Source organism: Nothoprocta perdicaria, unplaced genomic scaffold (genome assembly GCF_003342845.1).
Source record: "Nothoprocta perdicaria isolate Ctin4 unplaced genomic scaffold, notPer1 scaffold_5, whole genome shotgun sequence".
Classification (NCBI taxonomy): Eukaryota; Metazoa; Chordata; class Aves; order Tinamiformes; family Tinamidae; genus Nothoprocta; species Nothoprocta perdicaria.
Window position 1 is genome coordinate 3,994,393 of NW_020455754.1, and position 23,425 is coordinate 4,017,817.

General features: G+C 44.4%; 1 protein-coding gene across 1 annotated transcript in view; it reads left to right on the plus strand.

Annotated features, from left to right (window-relative positions):
* ERGIC1 (endoplasmic reticulum-golgi intermediate compartment 1) overlaps nucleotides 1–23,425 on the plus strand; it is a 52,837-nt gene that overhangs the window by 15,908 nt on the left and 13,504 nt on the right. Inside the window, exons 2-5 of the mRNA XM_026047443.1 lie at nucleotides 3,702–3,763; nucleotides 10,311–10,383; nucleotides 20,314–20,408; nucleotides 21,034–21,158. Coding sequence (XP_025903228.1) covers nucleotides 3,702–3,763; nucleotides 10,311–10,383; nucleotides 20,314–20,408; nucleotides 21,034–21,158 — 355 coding nt within the window. The remainder of the gene's footprint in view (nucleotides 1–3,701; nucleotides 3,764–10,310; nucleotides 10,384–20,313; nucleotides 20,409–21,033; nucleotides 21,159–23,425) is intronic.

Here is a 23,425-nt window from a genome sequence, read left to right on the forward strand (position 1 = left end):
GCTGCGGGAACGGGCGGCACTGGGGTTTTGCGGCAGCTGCTTGCAGGAAAATCTGACCCGAGGGCAGGTAAAACCTGTTCCCCTTTCCGCACACAGCTCCACGGCCTCCTCCCTTGCACATTACAAATCTTACAAATCGTCTGGGGTGCCTAACCTGCATAGTCCCCTCTTCCCAGGAGGGTTTAAGCGATCCCCTGAAATTCTTTGGAGCCCTGTGATGCAGGCAAGGAGCTAGTGGCAGAAGGAGAGAAGTTTGCCTGGTGGAGCCTTCGTGTTCATCAGCTTGTAACCCTCAGGTCCGTTAGGAGCTGTGGCTTTCACAGGTCTCGAATCTCRTGGGGCTTAAGGTTTCCTGTTAACATAACTTGTCAACCTCACAGGTTTGTATGAGAAGTTTGTTTGTTTTAGTTATTGATTAGAGTTATTTGTAGTTGGTTAGGGATTTTGAGGGGGATCTCATTCCTCTGGTGTCTCACAATTGTACCATCCAAGCTGTCATTGAATCATGTGCGGTTGGCATCCTCCTTGAACCCGGAGCTGACCCTCTGTGCCTTGACTATGCGGCAGAGCCATCGTTCTCTTTAACRTGCAACATTTTGCTCTCTAGGCCCTCAGCTTTCTCTTCTCTGTGAGTCTAGCTGCTGTTTTCACTGTCCTTGGCCAGACTAAATAAACCTTCTCAGGCTGTAGCCCATTCCAGATGAGAAGATGCCTGGCATCCTGCTGAATATTGAAACATAAACCTCCTTAATATAGAGCATATCTCTTCCAAGGCCTGCAGCACCGATGAGTGCTGCCACTTGTATGCCACTTATACAAGGATCCTTGTAAAGATCCAGTCCTTTTTCTCTTAATCCCTCTTCTCTTGGACTTAGTAGTGTTGTGTGTTAGCAGTCTTCATTAGTTCCCTTACCGTTAGTGTTGTTCTCTTTTGATTTTTATTTTTTCCACTCTTCTCCAAGCTTGAGTGCAGTTTTCGTGGTCACCTCCTCTGCTGCTTGAGGCATGTGCTTGTCCTCGTCCTTCAGGTATCTCCTTTCAACCATAAGATCTCTACCACGCTTTCCTCCTAGCTCCCTACCACCCACCCTGCTGTCATTGCTTCTCTGRCATCTTTTGCTTGCTCTTGATTCTGAGTTACTCCTTAGTGTCTGCCCTTATCAAAAAAGAAATTAATTTGATGAAAATTCATGTTCTAGTTTCATGTTGTTCTCCTGGGTTGTTCTGTACTGTTCTTGTATGTGACTCCAGACTAAGTTCAAGGCTGGGATGCTGTTTGCCTCATGTCTTCTGCCTAGCAAGCTGTGTATGCTCACTGTGCTCGGGTATTAAGTGTTCTTTAAAGTGCTTTAAGGACCTCATGTGACAAACATGCTGTACTGTGCCTCTAGGAAGGCTTGAGCCTTGAAGTATAGAGCCAGCCTTGAAATACAGAGCCAAGCTTTGTCAAAACTCAGGCAGATTAGACCCAGCAGCTTGCTTAAATCTCTTTCTAGGTGCATAACTGTAGTTGGAGAGAGGGAATGTAAAGCTGTAGTAGAAGAGATGAGAAGCAGAAGAGCAGATAGGGAGGGTGAGCTGCATTTTAAGCTCTTAAAGCCAAGAGGTAAGTGTTACTAGGAGCCCTTGGTCAGCGCTCTGTGGTGTCTTGSTCTGGTGATGAGTTTGATGTTGCTTTTCTTCCTACGTTATTTTCGCAGTGTAAAACTCTCTTTTTTGGTGTCACTTACGTGTTGAAAATAGCAGGCTGAGAGACTCCTGCTGTGACATCAACTTTCCACTGAGTTATTTAAAAAGCTAGGTATTTTTACYGAATCCTGTGATGGGTCATCATTTTTCAACTAGTAAATACCTCTTGTTATAAGAACAGACTTCCTTTTATAGTATCCACTGGGTGCTATTTTTACTGAATCCAGTGTAGAGCTGTTTCCTATTTCTAAATGTTCACTGACACTCGAGAGCTCTGGGTGTTCATGTGTGCACTGTCCCTCCCTCCCTCTCAGCTTTTTTAGCGTTGTTGCTGCATGGCTGGGACTTCAGTGAGACGACAGCAGCTTTCAGCATTTAATGGGCTGCGAGCAGGAAGATCAGCTACTTCCTCCCCTGCGAGTCCATGAAGTCATCAGGCACCCTGGCTTGCCTTTGCTGCTGCTGCTGCTGCTTTGCTGTATGTGGAAAGAATGTAAACAGCACTTTCCAGATGTTGGCTGGGAAGCTGCAGGGCCATAAATGGACTGTTTCGTTCAGAAATATTACTAATCTGTTTCGGGTATGGCAGGGGATAGAGTCACACCAACATAGAGCCCAATGTGGGTGCTGTGCAGCGTGCTCTGCCAGCTACAGGACAGGAGCAAGGGCTGTGTGAGGTTGGACCGTGTGTTGGCTCTCTCTCTTGGTTTATACGGCCTCAGCGCTGGATCTGAAAATGCTGCAGACCCGGAATTTATCCTCCTGTGGCCCTAGAGATGTATTCTTCCCATTCCATGGTGGAGGTGCTAGTTTATTGGAACAGTTAAGTGATTTCATGGCATGTTCAGGTGTTGAATAGGGTGGATGAAGTCTCATCCTACCAGCCTTCCTTCTCCTAACCTCCTCATCATCCAGCTTCAGGTGCTGAACAAAGCGTGGCACAGCAGCACCCTTCTGYCCCCATGCTTGGCAGGTGCTGCTTTGGTTACCTCGTGTGCCTCCAAGCTGTATCTTGACCTAATCAGGCACAACAGTGAAGGAAAGAAAGCTCATCTAGTTTTTGGACTCTGAGTCCAGCATTTGGTGGAGTAGGAAGTGCTGAACAAACATGGGGGTGTTTCATCGTGCTGCTGTTCAGAATGGGAACTGGGAATACAGTCTCTCTCATGACCCCCTGGGTTGGAAAAAGCATCAGATTTCACTCATAGCAGTATACCCCCCCCCAAAAAAAGGCTATTTTGGGGGAGAACCAGTCACTTCCCACCTTCAGGGTGTGTGTGTTTTTAATGCATTAATTTTTATTGAGTGGTGGAAAAACTGATGTCAGGGCTGCATTGCGGCTGACCRTGGAGGAACACAAGGTGGTAGGAAATAATACATCTAACATCAAAAGGGCAATGAAAGTTTAACCATGGAAGGTTTAAAATAGCAAAGCTGAGCCAGGTGGATATTAAAAGAAATGACTGAATCAAAACAACAGTCTAATATTAAACTGGATTTTGCAGAGGGAATAGCAAACTTTCTGTTAATTTCTATTGCTTATATAGTGTCTAAAGGTAGATTGCTCATCTCAACACCTTGGTTTCAGACTTTGGTATTGGCAGTCCCTGGCTGCCCAGGATACAGACTGCAAGCTGCAGTGCAGATCTAAGGGTTGTGTGTGTGTCCATGTCTCTCTCCCTGTGGAGTATCCTTTTCCTTTTACGGTGGTCTGTAAACTTGTCCAGCATGACTTATCCCCTGGCATCACTAACGGTTCAGATTGCAAAGATCCACGAAAACAAGGCAGAGTGAGGTAGAGCTTTGGAAATTGGAGCCAAAAAGCAGCATGGTTACATAATTGTGTAAAAGAAAATGTGTTTGTTTTGTTTTCTGTCTCATAATTTCCTGAGAACTGAAAAATGTTATTGGAAAGCTGAATGGAAAAACTTCAGTATCATTCATTGCTGTGGGGACATGAGATGTATTCAAATATTCCACCTGTTTTATGGCTGTTACTTTTCTTCTTTCAGGTTTGACATCTACAGGAAGGTGCCAAAAGACCTTACACAGCCAACCTACACAGGGGCTATTAGTAAGTAGCAGTTCTCTTGCCTATCCTTGTGTACCCCCAGTCTAAAATTAAAGATCTTCTGGCCTCTCTGACTTAGAGGGTATTTTTAAAGAGATAGTAAACACTGGAAAGAGTATCCTTTATTGCTGAGACAGCTCATTTTGCCCAATCTTTCAAGCTGTACTAAATGGTGGAGTAGTCTGCATGGCTTCAGAATCTTAACATATCTTTACCACTTTTTGTTGTTGTTGTTATAAAAGGGAGTTCTTGAGAGCTAAGGCTAAAATACCCACTGTGCTAGCTAGTGGAATAGCTAGAGAGCTTTTTTGTGACTTTTCTGTGAACAGGAGCTGTAAATCGGTTCCAAACATTAGGCAGGGAGGGGAGAACTGCAGAGTTTTTAATACTCTGTAATTGTTGGGCAACCCCTCAATCAGGGTGGGAGAAGGCTGAAAACAATTGCCCTCACGTCCTGCTTGCCGAAGAGACTTTGCGTTCTGGTGTCTGGGACCTGGGTCAGGAGGTAGCAGGATGGATGGCAACACACACGTGGCCAAAGGTCACTATGAATTGGGGGACACAGATTTCTGTCGCAACRTCCTCAGGGGATTCATCTGGCATTGCAACTAGGATACACGAGCAGAGGTTTTATTTATTTACAGCACATTCTTCAAGAAGAAAAATGACTCTGTCAGAAACCACCAACAGTGATCCACTCTCGCTCCCATGTATCAATCCATAGACTCTGTCTGATTCAAATCTCTTGCCTTGGGCTTCTTTTCCTTCCTTCCTCTGCCTGAGGTGGGTACTGTAGGCTGAGTAATGCCATTTCACAGATCATGGCCAATGAGTGCACTGTGCGGAGCAGTAAACATTGATCAGTGGGTCCTGCCAAGTCTGTAATTAGATGCCTAATGGAGCTTTCCTGTTCCATTGAACAGTGACTTCCTTTGATCATGGAGCTTTGCTCCATTCATCCATTCTCATAGATAGGTCAGTAGCCTTGTATGTCACTGCTGATGGGAGTGATGTCATATCCCTTGGTGACAACGGACGTCAAATAGAACTGAGTCAGTAACAGCAAATCAATGGGACACACAGCGGAGCCTTTTGTAAGCCAAGGAAACTCCTYGCTGAGCATAGTGTGTGACTCTAAATATTTATTTTCAGAGAGCCTTTGTCCTCCATCTTCTCCTCATCCTGGACAGCGTTACTTGCATATTGACTCCCATTTAGTTTTGCTGAAGCTGTGAATAAAGGGCTAGAAACAGTTTACTAATTTAGAGGCATATGAGATGTAGTGTTCCCAAAGAACGCTTTGAACTTGTTAATATTCCTACCTTCCCTTCTGTTTTGGAAACTAAGAATTCCCACGCTGTATCTGGGCTCCCTTTGAGAATTTGTCTTGTTATGAATCACCTGCAAAGGAGCATGTTTTAGAAACAAAAAAAAAAAAAAGAGAAAAAAGAATCATCAAAGGCCACCCCGTGTTAGGTGCTCTGATCTACAGTAAACAGCTCCAGTGATAAGTTTGTTGTGGGAAGACTTGGAGGCTGTGACTCTTAAAATTATTAGCTGACTTATTCCTCTCTATTGTTATTTGCAGCTTCTCAAGCTTTGATTTTCTTCTCTAACAGGTTCTCCTTCTTTTGGTCAGAGTGCTTGCAGACAGGCTGATAGAGGCTTTTGAACCACACAGGCAGCCGACAGACTTTGGCAGCTCCCTGTGCAGTTCTCATAATGCCCTGTCTGACCAAGCCTGTGCCTTGTCATTTGAAAGCCAGTAATCTTGAGTGTTGTAGGAGGCTGTGAATGAGGCTAGCCCACAGCCCTGCTAGTTTGAAGGCAGGGAAGTTGCATGATTTTGTGACAAACRCTTCAGGGAATTCAGGTTGTAATAGTAATATTAGGAGCTTGTTTGTAGGGGAAAGTTCTACCTCACAAAAACTCTTCTAGGGCGGTAAATCTGTGAAATGGCTGTGGCTGCAGCTGTACTTGACTTCCTTGAAGTGTTCCTAGGTTTGCAAAGCAGRTATAAAGTAGTTTTTAGTAGCTGGCTATTAGCTCTTCCCATAATTTCTGTTGGGACTTTGAGTTCTGTATTGCCTCTGTTTCTGAAGGCTCTCTGGGACAGGAATGTGCAGGATTTCTACAGGCTTTTGAATTCTAGGGAAGCTTCTTTTCCAAAGTTCAATTCATCTATGCTGCCTGCATTGTRGAAGAAAGAATAGCTCAAATTATAGAAAACACAAAAAGAGAAAACAGGAAGGTACCGGCTCTGTTTCTAACCACTGGGAGAAGATGGCCAATTTCCCTGGAAAGAAGAAGCCCTCAAAGAGAAGGGAGATGACTCAATGATCATCACTTTTTCTTTTTGGAGGAGAGCAGGCAATCTCAAATGCTAGCAAGTTCAGAAGCCAAGTGGAGACCTCTGGAGAGTCCTTGGGCTACGTAAGGATTTGTCATTTCCAGTGTTGKGCTGGATGCTGCATACAAGGTATTTGAGATCTGCTTGGCAACCCTTCCGGCCACTGGACATGACTAGGAATGAGGAGCAGGAGATGTCCACTCTAATTTGGTGGACTGAGGTTTGCCTAGAACAACATATCCGCTGCTATGGACTTGCCTGATGTGTGCAGTAGTTGGGCAGGCTTTTTTCCTCAGTAGAAAACTCTTGTTTTAGWTAGTACTGAGGTATGTGCACCACTCAGCCAGTCATGTTGCTGTTCTCCCTGTTCCACCCGATGCTTGTGCCCCTGTTCAGCRGTGTCTGTGATGCTGCCTTACAGCCCTTCTAACAGAGCTGGCTGGTCTGGTGACAAATTGGCCAAGTTTGGGTGTGCAGACAGCTGCGACACGTGCCCTGGGTGTGTGTGAGAGCTGGCCTCGCTGCTTGAGAGAGGGCTCTGCAGCTCGGGCAGCTGCTGCAGCCATCCTGCTGCTGACCAGTCCGGGTGGCTGCATACTTTGCATGCACATGTTCAATGCACACATGGTAATGTTATCCAGAAATACTCCATGCTGTGTGGAGGCTGGGAGTTTTAAATACACGTCAGGAAATATCAAAGTTATGATTCACATGGCGTCTGTAACAAGACCCACTCCTCACACTTCATAGCAGTTTGCTTCATTGAACAATAAATTCTATTAATTTTATGCCTTAATATAGAAATGGGCTCKCATTCTCATTCCGTGTGCTGTGCTAAACACTTGGCTAAACACTAAACATTTTTTTCATTTCTTGGGCCAGGGGAAGAGCTGTCAGGCAAGTGTATAGACCGAGTTATGTGTCAGAAGAAATACGTACAGAGCGTTAGGTTGTAGAAACCAGTGTTGAAACGTGGAATGGGAAGTATCCCCAATATCCCCATCGTTTGGGGATTTGTCTTCAGCAACAGCAGTGTATTCCAGYGTATCAAACACCAGCAACCTTGAATGTATCAATAAGATAATCATGGCAGAGTTTTAAGAAAGCTCTACTGTGGAGTTCTGCTGGAGCATTGCAATGCTCTGGCAGTTGAATTAAGCTTCGTGTGTTAATTGCTTTATTTTATCTGATTCTAACCTTTAATCTACTTTTCCAGATATAATGCAGTTATCAAGCATGGGCTGTGAGAACTTTGTATTTTCAGGGAGGCCAATATAGGCCTTCCCTGTGAAGTACGAAGCTGAAGCACTGTGTGTGYGACTTCTCACTCTGGGAACATCTCATGTGCCTACAGCCTCACTGTAACTAGCAGAGCCCACGTTCTCTRTCTGAAAAAGCTTCTGTCTCACTTTTGGCAAAAGGGACAGTTTGGTTTGTAAGAAAGACTTGCATATAAGTCTTATGCCAGYCTCTCCCCACCCTCAAAAAATGTGTGTGTACAGAGAGACTTTAATATACAGGCAGTTGAGCCTGGTCGGTCCAAAGGTCCATTTAGGCTGGTGCCCTGTCTCTGGTAGCGGTCAGTAGGAAAGAGCACAGAGAGGTTAAACACATTCCCAGCCTTCAGTCAGCTGGTAGTTCTGGAACTTCCTGACCTAGAAGTGCTTCCTCTGTGTTTAATAATCCTCAATGGATTTCTTCTTTAGAGAACTTCTGATTCTTTATGAAATCTTGTAGACTTTTTGTCTCCACGACATCTATAGTTAAAGAGACACAGAATTTGGTTGTGTTGCCTAGACAAAAATCTCTTGTTTTTAACCTTCCCCTTCTCTCCCCTTCTTGTACTGAAAGAGGCAGTGAGCAGTTGTTCCCCATTCATCTCCTCCAGGCTGATCATGATTTTGTAGAGATCTAGCATGTTTTCTGTAGTCTCTTTTCCAGGTTGAAAACTGACGATACAGTTGGAAGACTGGCAAAAATATTGAAAAACTTTCAAAGTCAGTCCTTGCCAGGTGTATCAGGATATTCTTGCTCACCTGTAGGTGTTTCTAAATATAGGGTAGTATAATATTATTGTGCTCTATTTGGTGAGTATTGTCACAAGTCTTCATTGGAAGAGCCAAAATGCACTTGAGGATGCAAGTACTTGGTACACTGGGAAAAGAGAAGGTACTCGAAAAAAAAAATGACAGAGAAGAAAGCAAAATGATGGAAGAAAAAGAAAGTGTCAGAAGAGAATTTGCAGTTATCAGTACCAGGCTTACACTGAAGTGATGAAGAGCTGAGCGATCTGGATGATGCTATGGAAAGCTTTACAGAATGATAACAAGGCACAGAGGAACGTGACCAAAGATGAAACAGTCTCTATGTGAAGAATTTTCCCTCTGCATATTGCCAAAGATGAGTGATCTTGTGTCTCTGCTGCTTGATGATTAGCAGTAAGAAACACTAGATCAACTTGTCCTGTGACTGGCTGCTTGATTCTTTTGTGCTCTTACGTAGGTGTGTGTGTTCGCATAAGAATTTGCTGCTTTAGGTCCACCTTTTTCCTCCCTCCATGCTGTCTCCTGCACGCTGCTAGCAGCATAGCTGAGTTACAGCAGGGTGTCCTCCTGAGTCTTGATGGCCAAGACTTAGAAGCAACTGCGTGACCGTCTAAGAAGGTTTCTCTTTGGAAAGTAACATCTCCTGTCAGATCCCATTTTCCTASTGTTTTTTGGCTTTCCTCTTCCCTTTTTTTCTCTTTCTTAGTTCTTGTTAATTGATTTTTGGCATCTCTTTTAATCCCTCGCAATTTTGAGGGAGTTGGTAAATGAATCCGCTCTTGCAACAACCCTGATGAGGAAGGGGAAGCAATGCGTTTCTCTTTCCTCAGAACCAGAGTGTGACTAATGTGAAGCATGAGGCACAAGGCCTTGGGTCACTTACGGGTCTGTCTCGGTATTTGTCTTAATTACCTCCTCCTTCCTTCCCTTGCCTCTCATGCTCCCTACCAAGGGTGTTTGGACAAGCACAGAACTATGATGCAGTTGCTCTCCAGCCAGTTGTTTTCTTGTGTCTCCCAAAGGAATGGGTATTCAGGCCGTGTTGGTCGTGTGGAATAAAGCTGAGGCACAGGGTTTTCTTATGGATTTCTCAATCTTAATTCAGAGCTATGGTAAGGCGCTCATTTCCAAAGAGTGCTTGGTCATTATTACTCTACTGGGATTGAGAGGTGAGAATAACATGTCATTTCTGGGTTTACTCTTTTGTATAGTGATTCATTGTGAACTTCAAGGGKTTTTTGTTTTTTATTTTTTTGTTAATATATTAAATACAGATACACATTGCAGCCCTATCTCCGTGTGTTGGCACATCCTTGTCTGCTCTGATCATCCCTGCTTAGTAGGGTTCACAGCTGTCCATCCTTCCAGCTCCTCCTCTGCAGGTCTGCAGTGTGAACCTCACTGCACAGTGTCTTACGTAGTTTTCCGATGAAGAGTAACTAGAAACATACAGTTCACTCTGCTACCTCTTCTAACCCTAGGTTAACTTTTGTAGAGAGGATTTGGGAATTGCTCTCTAGGTATTTAGCATTTTCTTTACTAGGAATTTTCCCTCCCTGAAGGGAATCTGCAAATGGAGAAACTAGGAGGGCTTTGGGTGTTAATGAAACTGTTCCAGTTATCCCCACCTCTGCTCTACTGTCTTTGTCCATTGGGTCCGGACTCGGGACCCARCTTATACATGGCTTTAGGACTTGACAAAGAAGAATGTCTCATAATCCATCGTATGCTACATAACTGACTGTGTGCTTGTGAAACAAGGTGATGTTGATTTTTATTATGTTGATTCTTATGGACAAAGGCTCAGTAGATGTCAAGAAGCCCAACARGAGGGAGAAAGGGTTGGCTGACCAGCATTGTGCTGGAGATGGAGAAAACAGGAAACCCTGGGAAGATGGAAATTGCACTTTAGGTTTGAAGGTAGACAAAGTATTAGATACCCAGCAGGATATTAGATATTGTGGTACAAGATTTGGGAGAGTCCAGTGGTATCACCTTGAAGTCTCCTGAGAGTCCCTTTCTTTAAAGAGAACATGAATTCTCAAGTGTCTTCCCTGACACATTCGTTGGGAGAATCATCTGTCTGCATGAAAATAATTTGTTTCTTTATTAGAGATAAAAGACTAACCTTTTCYTCCATCCTTCTGTTTTCCAGTCTCTGTCTGCTGCTGTCTCTTTATACTGTTTCTCTTCCTGTCTGAGCTCACCGGATTCATAGCCACTGAAATGTAAGTAAAAATGATATTTTTCTTTGTATGAATGCATGTGTGTATATGGTTCTTTAATGCTTCATTCTGTTATCTTGCATAAATGTGTCTAATTTTAGTAGTCCAAATATTTATATAATATTTTTTGAATTCTCTTTGGTTGAGTCCAGATTCTGAATGATTTGCTCAGCTTTTAAATTTACTAGTATATCCTAGTCAAATCTAGCTCTAAAATATTTTTGTTAGAGAAAGCTGTTCCAAACCTACCTGACGTTTTATCAGCTGCATACAAGATTTATCTTCTGAGCATGGGGAGTACTTTCGATGTGACCACAGATTATACCATTAATCTGACCACAGCCAGATTATACCTGGCTTTTGCCCTGGCTGTACCTGGCTTCTGACCCTTTCCAGTTTCTGTGGTGATCAGGTATAAGGTAGTATAGGTGCTAAAGAGGTCAATGCCTCTTCCCCTTGAAACCGTTCATTTCTTGACCTCATCTGAGAACATTTCCTCTCATCTCCTAAGTACTTTCTTCTGTGCTTGTTTCATTCAAAGTGATTCTGGCAAAATAGCGTATTTGTATTCTTATTTATCAGTGACACCATATTTTAAATGTGTGGTGCCCGTTGGTGAAATCCGTGTAGTCTGTGCCCTGAGACTGCAGTTTCATTGCTGATAGAGTGGGATGCCTGGCAAGATGCCTTTTTTCCATGAGACGTTTTTTTCCCATGAGTCCCCTGTGGACTAAGGGGAGATTACATTTTGACATTCTTCACTGGATGTTTTTGGTGATGCTCTTTAGAATAAAGAGTTACATTTAAATATGAGTGACTTTTAGTTTAATGAATGTTAATAATACTTTTTTTCTTTTTTAAAATTTGAGATAGAACTAAATGCTGGATTCGTGCAGATAGGGTTACTCACAGTGTGGATATTATCTTCTTTCTTCGTGCCTGTTGAGCCTTGCTTGGAAATTTACTTGACAGGCTTCAGTGCCTGAAGAGGAGTTGTCCCTAGGTAACCTCTTCAGGACCTTACTCTGAGCAAAATGAAAAAAAMCTCCTTTTTAAAAAAATCACTCATAGAACAAATATTTTAGTTAGATTTTTTTTCCCCTCTTGCTCCTCCTGCTTTAACGCAGACTTTCCTTAGTAACTCGTAACTTGAGTACTTTTGTTTTGGGTTCTAGGACTCATTCTCCATCACCCTCCTGATGCAACAGTGAGCTCACTAGTGTGATGCATGATTCCTGGAGAGTTAGGAAGGGTGGAGCTTCCATCAGATGTGCAGGGTGGTCCAGAGAGCAGCAGCCATCCCCGCTGGGCAAAGCAGCCCTGAGTGCCCTGGAGTCGTGTGCCAGGTTCTGACCTGTCTCGCTTAGTGCTGGGTCTGATAGCCCCATGAGTCTTTCATTGCTTTTGTGTGACCATGATGAGGAATAAGAGTATCATCTCAGGAGTAACTGTAACTTTGAGTAATGCTCAACCTTTAGACAGTGTTGGTATCTAGGTCCAACTATTTTTTTTGTTTCTATTGCTCATTTAGTTCAGAGTTGAAGTCTTATGTTTCTTACTCCCCTCCTCTTCCTTTGAATTCAGTCCTATGCTTTTGCTTTTAAAATAGTTGGGATCCCCTTCTCAATGCTTCTCTCTAGAGTTGAATTAAAAAAGAAGTAAAAAAATATAGTATTCTTTGGTCTCAGATCTCATTCTCTCTTTTTTTTTGTTTTTGTTTTTTTAACATGTTTTACTAGGGACATTAGTAACACTAAAATCTGATCAAATTAATTGAGTTATATGCCTTTGTGTAGTGAGTTGTGTAATCATTTCTTTTTGAACAGCAAAATTGTGATTGTTTGAGACCTCTTCATTCTTTTTTTACATTGTAACTTCATTAATAGCGTTRTATATTTTCCATAAAGACACTGGAAGTGCTGTAAGTTCCTGAACACTCAGCTGACAGGATTCTCATTAAAACCTCAGAGAGATGGTAAACTGCCTTTCCCAGCGGGGGCTGCTTGAGGAAGAGGTGTTTATATGCGTTCAAACAGTGAAATTTTAGTGAGGATGTCGTGGAAGAGGCTGAGACAAATAAATGCCAGAAACTGATTCATGGACCTTCCGACACAATAACTTGCAAAATGTGAAAAACTCCTGATGAGTTGGAGGTCATCAGAATCTCTCCTGCTGGGAACAGATCACCCACTGTATTTATGAAGAGGCTCCCTCTCTGACAATGGAAATATTTCAGAATGTGACAGCAACAAAGTACTTCCTAGTTCAGTAACTCTGAAAGATGAAGTAAACTTTTCTTTTTCCAGTCCTTACTCATTGCTTTTCTGGGAAGCTGTGTTTTGGGGTGTTCAAAGGTGCCCCCAACCTCCCGTGCTTCCCTTCCAAAGGTGCATTTGGACAGTCGATGAGAAGCATTCCAGCAGCATAGTCCTGTGGTTGGGAATAGGCCTGTAAGAGTGTGGAGCTGTGTGCAGCTATAGAACCCTATACTGCCACTATGAAAGGAGTGGTGGCAGATAGCAGTGGCGGGGAATATTATCTCCCCCAAACATTTTGAGGCTTGGTTGTCCCTGTATGATATACTTTTGAAGATACAGAAGATGGTGTACATGCAAATTGCTGCATTCCAATCAACTTCTATTGCAAGCCTCAAAGTTCTTCCATATCAAGAGCTTTCCACAACAAATATCCCTGCAAACTTGAAGTTTCCTGCTGTGAGCCAAGATCTGAATGATTAACCAGAGTACACTGATTTGTGCTAACTTACCCGGGGTGAGCTCTCCTGCTTTGCCAGTGCTACCTGCACTATGAAACCGCATCAGTGTTTCTCCCCTTGTGCAATATTTCCCTTAAAGCAGCCATGCACTCGACAAAGCAAGATTGCACAGAGATAACTGAACAGCTTTGATGGCAAGGAGGAATTGACAGTGTTTTTTTGTTTGTTTTGATTTTATTTATCTGTTTTTTTCCGAGTGAAGTGGCTGTGACCGTGTACCTTACGTTAGAGATGTGCCAGGTTGCTGCTGTGGGGTCTGTGTGTGCATCATAACCCTGTTACGCCAAGTAACTGTGCCTGGTATGTGTGCCTGTGACAGCCTGCTGCAGGGCAAGCCCAGCACCAAGCATAACAGCAATAACATCCACGGGATTCACTGTCTGATTCTTACCAACGGGAGATTTCTTTGGTGCCTGCATCTGAAGTGAGAGGCTAATATGGCTGGTTGTGCTTGTGTGCTGTAACATGAGAAAAGATCTGCTCTGCACTACATTAACCCTTAGCTGTTGCTGGCTTCTACCCACTGCTGGATTTGCTTCTATATTCATGTGACCAAAGCAACATAAATTCCTGTTGTTACTGGAAATCTCAGTTTGGCCACTCTTACCTGAGTCGAAAGGCCATTATCTTAGTTCTTGTAGTCTCAGCTGCTAAAGAGTTGTCGAGGTAGCAGAGACCAGGAAATGGCATCCTCATCTCGGGAGCGACAGTCCTCACACGGAGAGCGGCAGGTTGCAGTGTGCAGCGCGGCGGCTGTGCCGCGGCCGGGCCCGCGAGCAGCAGGGTCGCGGTGCTGCCAGGGAGCTCCTGCCGCCGGGAAGCCGCACGAGGCGCAGCTCGCTGCACTCACCCAGCCACAGGATGGGTGAGGTTGGAAGGGACCTTAGAGATCATCTAGTCCAACCTCCCTGCTCCAGCGGGGACACCCAGAGCATGGGGCACAAGGCGGCATCCAGGCRGGTTTTGAAGACCTCCAGAGAAGGAGACTCCACAGCCTCCCTGGGCAGCCTGTGCCAGGGCTCTGTCAACCTCAAGCTCTATGCTGTTTCAGGCTCTGCCACCCATTCCTCTGTGGACAAGCCCCAGGTCAGCTAGAAAGTTGAGTTTCTCATTTTCTGTATCAGTTACATGATCCTGACAGGCAGTGCATTGAGCAGCCAGGGAAGAAAGACAAGCTTGCATCATAGATGAGGCTGCCTTTTTTCTTTTCTCCTCTTTTGGAAACATGCAGCAAAGTGGTGATGGACAAAGAGATTCTGGTATTTTGCTCAGCCGCAACCTATCGTTGCAGTTAAGAGGAGGGTGGGATGGTGCTGGAAACCAGAGAGCATGACTGAAATTCTCAAAAAAGTACAAAATATGGCAAACGCCTGAATTCTGTAAAAGATTAAAAAAAAAAAAAGGGAGGTCTATGCTCCACACTTGGACWTCTGCACAGTTGGCAATATGAGTGGAGCATTTTCCCCACTTGGCAAATGATTCACATGGCTAGAACAATAAAGCTGAAGTGTTAAATGTAGGTGGTATTTCCTGGGCAGGATCAATCTYAGATTGAGAGTAGACAGAGGACTAGAAGTTGCTTGGAATACCTTTAACAGCCTTCCTCACTCATCTTGATGTTATGTTGCAAATCATCTATCTCCTTTTCTAATTAACCCAGATCAATCCTGGAATTAAACAGTTGGCAAGAAGATAAACCTGCATTTTATGACCTTAATTAGGTCATGAGTTATGTTCTGTAGGTTTGATAAGAGTTTTCCAAGTATTCCTTTGCTAAGGAGACAAGATGCAATTAACTTAGTTTGCCATGCATTGGCAGCCCGAGGAAGGGATAGGAAGGTATGAATTTGACACTCATAGTATGAATGATGCAGCTCAATTACAGTTGACTAGATACAGCACATTAAGTAGAAAGCAATGAATGATTCCCAGCAGTGCTTGTTTGTTTATCTGTTTTGTTTTGTAATGAAGTAGCTGGCACTGAACTGGCTGAAGTGGCAAGTTCACAGCTTGACAGCATCCCCCTGCATGGCAGTTAATTATTTGGGTAGAATATCTGCAACAGATATATTTGCATAAGAGGATAAAGCAGCAGCAGTGTCGGCATCATTTGTTTGTTTAAGGTGCCTGGGACACCTGCCTGCTTTTATTTTTCTGAAGAATACCTTGGCCAGTCTGTGACCATCGCACAGCCCAGCTCTCTGCATCAGGAGATGTCACATGCAGCACAGCTCAGATGTTTGTGCAGGCTGTCAGGTACCACAAACACAGGAAGAAGCAAAAGGCCTGGAGCTTTCAAGACCAATATTGCTTGTTCATCCTGGACTTACTTGCATGCCTAAGATTGATCCTGCAATGGAACAGGAGATTAGTTATCATACCTGCCTTCAGAGAAATTAGAGAGCTCCTTGGCCCCTTAGCTCCCCAAGGTATGTGGAATGTGTTTTATGGCTCTTGGCCATGAAAGTTGACCTTAGCAGCTTGCAAGGTCAAAGTGCCCCTACTCTGAACARCAGTGTGATCCTGGTGCAGCAGGTCCTGCCGGCTTTTGTAATCTCTGAGTATTTGTTGCTGGTGGAGGGGTCAGTGCTAGAGTTTCTATGTTCACATCCAGGTCCCAGGCATTAAGATAAGGTAGACAGCTCCATTTCCATTAGCTCATCTGGTTGAGGCTGCTGAAGTGCTGGAGCTAGGCAGACAAGAAGGTAGACTGTCCCCCAGCAGCTAGAGGGGAATGAGAGTTGTCATTATTGCCACTGGTGACCTTGAGACAGACACTTGACTTTTCTGTAGGATGGTAATACTTAGCTGCCTACATCTCAGGGGTGTTAAGAAGCTTAATTGATGTTTGCCTAGTACCTCGGAGGTTACCTAATACAAGGTATTGCATGGCTGTGAAGCGCTGTTAGGCGTCTGGCCTAATGTACCTGTGTGGGTTAGCAGGAAGAGGAAGGTCACGTCGTGATGTCATTTGTAATCTCTGACTCAAATATACATCGATGTCTTTGGAACCCTTCTTCTTCCCTTCCTGCCTTCTGCAGAATTGGAGTTCCTTCCTTTGTAGGACAGTTGCTGAGCTGAGACCAAATGTGGGGCAAAGACCTTCTAAGTGAAGTTTTGGCTGTGATTCGGATGTTACAAGAAGCTTACACATGGCAGAGCAATATGGTGCATGTGTAACTTGCTACACACTAGAAAATTGACTTGCTTACTGTTCCTGAGCATCAACTGAAGATGGTTCATTTGTCTGAAGTTGTCTCTTTTCTGGTTTGGAACATCTGAGAAAGAGGTAGTGCAAGTGTCTCAGCTTGGGCTGTCATGATCCTGGAGGCTGTTGGTTGATTAGAGCTCACTAAGAAAGTCTCTTGAGGAGCTTTGGACTCCATAGAGAAAGAATAATTATTTTTCCCTTTAGTTTTCGGGTGCTGGAGGCCAGAACCTGCTTCCTGGGAGTTGGAGAGCAAGGTGAATTGCAGGGTGACTTGCTGGAGTCAGCACTTGTATTTTCTGTTTGTTTGGCAGGTAACTGGAGAGGAGAGAGTCTGTCTGGTTGCTCAATGCGAAAGAGGGAGCAAAAAGGGTAGAATTTCTCTGAAGTAAAGGCTAGGCCAAGGAAGGCAGAGGGCAAGGAAAGGCTGTCTTGGGCGGAGCTGGAAGTTCAGAAAGGTTGATGCACTTTTGTCTCCTCTTGTACTCAAAGGGATGTGGGCTCTTCAGCTGTTGAAGTGCTGAAGTCTCGTGCTCGTGGCCAAGGTTGCTGGGAGAAAATAACATCTGCTGGGCAAGTCTGTTTCTGGGGAAACAGAGCTGTTGTATCATAAATCTAAAGCATGAAGAACAGGGCTGTCTTTCACTGGATAAGATCATTAAGAAATATTAAGTCCCTTTGCTGCAGCTTCCCCCTTTCATTCTCCTTCTCTTGCGTGCCATTTGCACAATCTTCAATCTTAGCCAAAGAATCTCTCCAATTTTTACTTCATGTCATGTTAAGAGTTTGTAAGYGAACAGGATGAGCCACAGAGAAGCCCAGGAATGTGAAGCATTTCAGAGCAGCTCTTTCTAGAAGTGAAGCAGATTCTTTCTGTGTGGATCACGGCTCCTGCTGATTCGAGAATCTTTCCTCCCGTTTTCCTTGAAACCGTGAGGGGAGGCTCTGCAGTGGGACACCTCTCGGCAGACCTGCTGCCTGCGCTGCGCTTGCCCCTCACCACTGCATTGTTGTGCCAATTCACTTGAGCAGCCCTTACCAGCAACCAGCAAAATGCCAAATCCTGTCTCCTTAGGGTCTTTGGAGGAGGTATGTGCCATCTTGGTAGTCACAGTACAACTCTAGATGCTCTTCTCTCTGAAGAGCTATATGAACCATCTATATTTACAGATTCCTGTCTGATCTCAGATTTTTTTCCTTTATTTCCCAAATTCATGATTAATCCCTGTTGTTTTGGGACCCTTCAGATTCCAGGAAGAGAATCTAGCCTCTTTTCTTCTACTGGAGACATTATCCCTCCAGCAGGAGTTGCCAGGGGTGGCAAACACTGCATCTCTCAACATCACTGGGTGGGAGGCTGGTTAAATAGCAGGGAGTCTGAGAGCCCTTTGGATTCATGGCCTTGGTGAGAAGGATAGTGACTGTGCCATGAGTGCCAATTCTCTGCCAGCTCCATCCAGGTTCCTCCCTGGAGGAGGAATATGTGAAGCAAGGACAAGATGTTACAAACTGTTGGGTGTCAGAGAAGTGATTGTAGGGCTATAAAGTTGGGAATGTGAGTAGGGGAGGAGCAGGGGTCTGTCAGAGAAAGCAAAGGAGGAAGTGGCCCTGCCCAAGGGACACATTGGGAACTGTTGGTCTAGTGACTGGAGCTCGGGACAGGAAGCAAGTTGCCTTTGTCTGCACAATTAGTGGGATGTGTAACATGGACAAACTGGCCTACTTCTGTGTGCCTCAGTGATSCGGTCTGCACCCGAGTGACTTCATCGCTTTGTTTTCCCATGTAAAACATTTGGCTCCGAGTACAAGCGTTGACTTCTACTAACAGCCATGTCTCTCTGTTATCACGGAGAGGCCTGTGTGCATTTGCATGCTCACAGACCACACCTGCCTGCACTTCTGACTGGTTCAGAGCTGGAGATTGCCGAATGCAGATCTAACGTTCCTAGAGTTTCAGTCCAGAGAGGTGGAATCCAAGCTGCCTAACCTGAAGTGCTCCTCCACAAATGCACATGCTCCTTTTGGCCAGGACTGCTAAGCTGCCTGCAGCACYGGCCGGGCATGGTCTGCGTCTCAGACGACAGAGAGCTGGGGAGAAGCCAGGTGCTCTTATGAAACAGGTTGGCTGGCGACTGGGAGGGCTCTGTTGATGGGAGGACTCCAAGTGCAGAAAGGTRCATGGCTTTGGGAATTAGTGCTCCTGGCTGGAGCTGCTCCTCACGCCCGTATTTGGAAGTATGACCTAATCCYGCACACCAGCTAATCCGTCAGTAATGAATGTGTAGATTTAATGCATTCCACCTGGAAGGAGAGGGCTCAGTCAAGAAGCTTCTAACTAGGTCACTGATGAGCAATCTTGCCCCTCCCTCTGTGTCATTTTTATTAATCACTTGAAAAATACGTTGAGTAAGGATTGCAAGCAACTTTTCAGGCCAATTAGAACCAGAGAAAGGTAGGGTGGTGAAGCTGAAGACACATACTATGCTGGTTTTAAATGACTGTCTGTAAACCCCACTGACCTGTGAATAATTATCTTAGCAAAATAAAGTTGGCAGCTGTGTGCTTCTCCATCTGAAGACTTGTTTCTTCTGAATAACCCAGGGTGAACAGGTCATTATTGTCCACCATGTATGTATCACCAAAAGCAAATCACTTTAACTGTCTTACAGCTGCCCTTAATCTAGTTTGTCCATTAGCATGGATACTTCTTGGCAAGGGCTTGTCCAGGTGTTGCATACACTGAGCATTAAATAAAAGTCATGCTAAGCTCTTACTGGTGAAGTCAGTTTTATGGAGCTTGCCTGAACAGAAGTTCCCACCGTTTTACGATCCCTCCTACTGGGAAATAAATTGCCAAATTTTCTCACTTGATGAGGCTGAACAGGGTTGCACTGAGAGGGAGCAACTGTTGGGAACTGTCACAGTCGTCTTGGTTAAGTGTGGTAGTTTTCCCTGAAATGCATTTTCTAGGACCACTTTGGTAATGCTGCTATGCTTTGGGCATATTTTTTTGGTTTATAAGCTAAGTGTCGAATGGATAGTATGCGTCAGCAACAAATATTTATAATCTTGTATTCCTTTTACTTTTTATCTGTATTTTGTCTTCTGTGAAGTATGTGCCAGCCCTCTGGGTGCTATAAACAGCTTTACTCTTTRGGAGACGGTTGCCTAGTGTATTAGCTCCTGCTATTCAGGATGTTTCATCCCATCTGTTTCCTGGCTCAAATCCTTTTCTCCTCGGTTTTATTTGTTGGTTTTAGTTAACATTTTGTGGACTGAAATAAGACATTAAGGAGAGAGATACAAGTAGAGGAAAGGACAGGAGGGAGGCCTTGGTGCCCAAAAAGGGAGCGCCAGCAGTGCCAAGCGGAGAGATGGAAGGAGCTCAGGCAGCTTTCCAGCCTGGCATGGTTAATAACAAGTCTGAATGCTCTGCAGCCTGCCACGGAGCCTGCCCTTGCTGCTGCTGTGGCAACTGGGTGGCAAAAACAGATAGTAGTTACACAAATCAATAGCTGAGAGGAGCCTTTCTCTAAACCTATTTATGCCATAGAAGAGCACGCGCTTTCCGCCTTCCTCAAAGGAGTAACAGCCCAGGTATGCAGCACTGGCCTGTTGCCTCTTAAACACTAGGTTCTGTTTTGTGTTGCTACGGAGAGTCAGGATGGAGGGTCAGGAAATTAGGAGGATTTATTTTTCTTTTTTTCTGTTAGAGGAGATGTGTGGAGCCTCCGTACACTGCAGTTGTCAAGCAAGGAGTAAAAATAACTTATGGTTTGTTCCCGAGCAATTGCGTGGACAATTCCTACCCTTACTCTGTAACTCTTGGTCACAAATGTCACAGAGTCAAACCCAATGCTCTAAAGACTCATTTTCCCCTTTCCCCACAAGTTCTTTCAGCGGAAACTGTCTATGTTCATGACCCTACTCTTGGTCTTCTGTCCTTCAGAGTTAATGAGCTCTATGTGGATGACCCAGACAAAGACAGTGGAGGGAAAATAGAAGTGAATCTGAATATCAGTTTACCAAACCTGCATTGTGAACGTAAGTACCCTCTTTTACTCCTCCTTTTCTTTTTCATTGTATTTTATGTGATAAGTGAAATAGGCCTAAATTGGCAGTAGAGCAGCAGCCCTTCTTCTCTTACAGGATGGAGATGAAGTAGCTGCAGGTTTAACCAATACCTCCTTGCTTTGTGTTCTGGGCCAGAACAAGTGTTTTTTCCCTCTAAACTCTCTGCAGCTCTGGTTAGTGGTTGACCTTCCTCACTGGCCTCTCTCTAGGTCTTSTTCCCCTTTTTTAGTGACCTTTTGTGTCTGACAGCAAGGAATCTCCCTAGTTATATTTATAACTCTGAATGGACCATCTGTTTGTTGACTTTTGCACATTATCTTCCTTGATTACCTTGATTTTGTAAAGTCAAGGCTGAATTCACATAGCAAGATAAAGGAGTTAAATTAGTGTCAAATAAGCAGTCTGAAAACTTTGGTTATAAAATCCATTCAGAAGATTTGCTATGACAATATTTGACAGGTGCATTTAGTCATTGCCAGGAAAAGATATGGTTTTATTTCTTTGTTTTGTTTTGCTTTTCTGTAAAAGACAGTACATACCTTTCCTATACAATCTGATTTTTGYTTTGTTGCCTCTTCCTTTTCCACCCATGCAGTAGTTGGACTAGACATCCAGGATGAAATGGGCAGGCATGAAGTGGGTCATATYGACAACTCTATGAAAATACCTCTCAACAATGGGGATGGCTGCAGGTTTGAGGGCCATTTCAGCATCAACAAGGTGAGTAGGAATGACAGTGAGTATTCTGCTTGGAGAGGTGTGGGCAAGATCCGTTTGTAAAATGTTCCTGAAAATCTGTGTGTGTCGATGTCTTGGCTTGCAGAGAATAGATGATGATGAAAAACATGTGGAAAGGAGGCTTCATAGATAGACCCACAGAGAACACGTTGGCTCAGGTCATTTGTACCGTTCTCCAGACCAGATAGTCCGGGTAGCATTACCTTAATAGCACTGAGTAGCCCTGTGGCCAGTGCTCTCACTTTCCATGAAGCTGCCCTGAGATTTAGGGGGCTGCTTGATCTCCTTGTGAATACAAACCGTCTTCTGTGTTTATTTGTYGCAACTTTAGCACCTCCAAAATGTGACTCACTGCGCAGAGGTCTTTGGCAATGTCCTTATCCAAACCTCTCTAGTTCCAAGAGCCACAGAATGACAGGAATGTTCCCTGCTGGAGGATGCCAGGCCAACAGAAACGGCTCCGCGCTGAGATGTTTAGGCCTTTGCGCGTGCTCCGTAGGGGTGCTCTGCTTCTCTCTCAAAATCCAGGCCTGGAGGAGGCTCCTCTCTGGGATGGGTGTGCTCAGAATTGGATAATCTTGCTATGTAATGCTAGAGATGACTAGCTGGGGTGGGGGAGGCAGAGGTGGGGCTCTCTGATGTCCTAAGCAGGGCGCACCCTTTATTCACGCCTCCTCATGTACCACAGGCTACAGAGTCCTCCTTCTTTCTTTTCCTCCCAGGTCATGCTAAATAACATCTAAAAATAAGAGTAAAAATAAGAGTAAAATAACCTCCTGCTGATTCTGTGGCTTGGAAAGAATTAGGGACTTTAAAAAAAAAAATTCTTTGCTCACCTTGTTGCCACCAAAACTGCTGGCCAACTGATGGTCCACAAATCTGGTAAAGGGTTCATTGGAAGGTAGTTCTTGTTCTGCTAATCCCCAAAGTCCAGAGCTAAAATGCTTAGGGTTTTTGCTTGCTTGTTTGTTTTATTTTCCTAGGCTTATGTGGTGCTTTCTGCTCAGCAAGGCAACTCAACAGGGGGTTCCTGTGTGTGACAGTGAGAAGTTCCCTTTGCTGCTTGTTTGTGCAAGGCCACTTTACGTTGTGCCATGTACTGGCTGTGGCCAGTATCAGAGAGAAGAGGCTTAATGTAAGGCTTCTGGCTCTGAAAGCCTGAACACCTCATGTCTCTTGGCAGAAGTTTTACAGATTCTGTATAACCTAGGGTGGGACAAGGCCCTGCCTAGAAACTTGACTGTGAATGGTGGTCAGACCATCTTCTGCAGGGCTCTGTAGATACACAGAGACAGTCCCTTCTTTGAAGAGCTTATGTTGGAAGGCACTGGTCCTGCAAGGAGCTTCACAGCTGCCGAGCTTCCTGTTGGCTTCAGTGGCTGAATGGAGTTAGTGATAGGAGCCGTGATTAGAGCCTGAGAATGCGACAGTACCCAGCAAGGCACCCAACCTGGAGTGAAGGGGTGCAAGGCAACAGTGAGGTGATTATCTGCTGTTTTTGTGAAGTCTGTTGCCCTGTTCACTTAGCCTGCATACGTCATAGCTTACACCCACACCTGAAAGTGCTTCCTAAAGTACCCAGCTGTTTCTCAAGTGATTTAAATTAGCTTTTCTGGAAGCAGCATTCAGCCCCTGGCAGTTCTGTTGGTGAAATGTCTGCAGAGAGGACAGTGGGCACCAGTTGTATAACAGTCCTCCCACTGTTGTCCTAGAATGTGTCAGACTGCCTTTCAGTGCTGTCAAAGGGATTGCCAATCAAGCCTGTTTAATTCCCTGTGTTTTTTCTGATAGGAAATGGTTTTTGCATCTTCCATAACCATGACCAAGCTGAATCTACTGAAAGTCTTCATGGCTTAGGGCTGATGACCTGGAAGTGTGTGCATGCCAGAGTGATCCACTTCAAATGACATCAGGGCTCATTTGCTGTCTTGGCAACTGGAGTCCTGAGATGAAACCCTTATTTTCAGGAMTTAGTGTTTATATCTATCAAAAATGAAATAAATCTGTATAGAAAAGGGTTACTGCCAGAGTTGGAACCTCAAGATATAGCTTAGTTTGTATATGAAGCCTGTGGATTTAAAAACAAACAAACAAACAAAAAAAAAAACCCCACAATCTGTTTCTTACTCCAAATCTTCTCAACTGCAAGGTTTCTTGTAACTGGTGCTATGGTAAGAACACATCAACATATCCACAGCTTTTGAAGGCTGTTCTGCAACAGTGGRCCCGTTTGCAAGTCTGAGATGTGG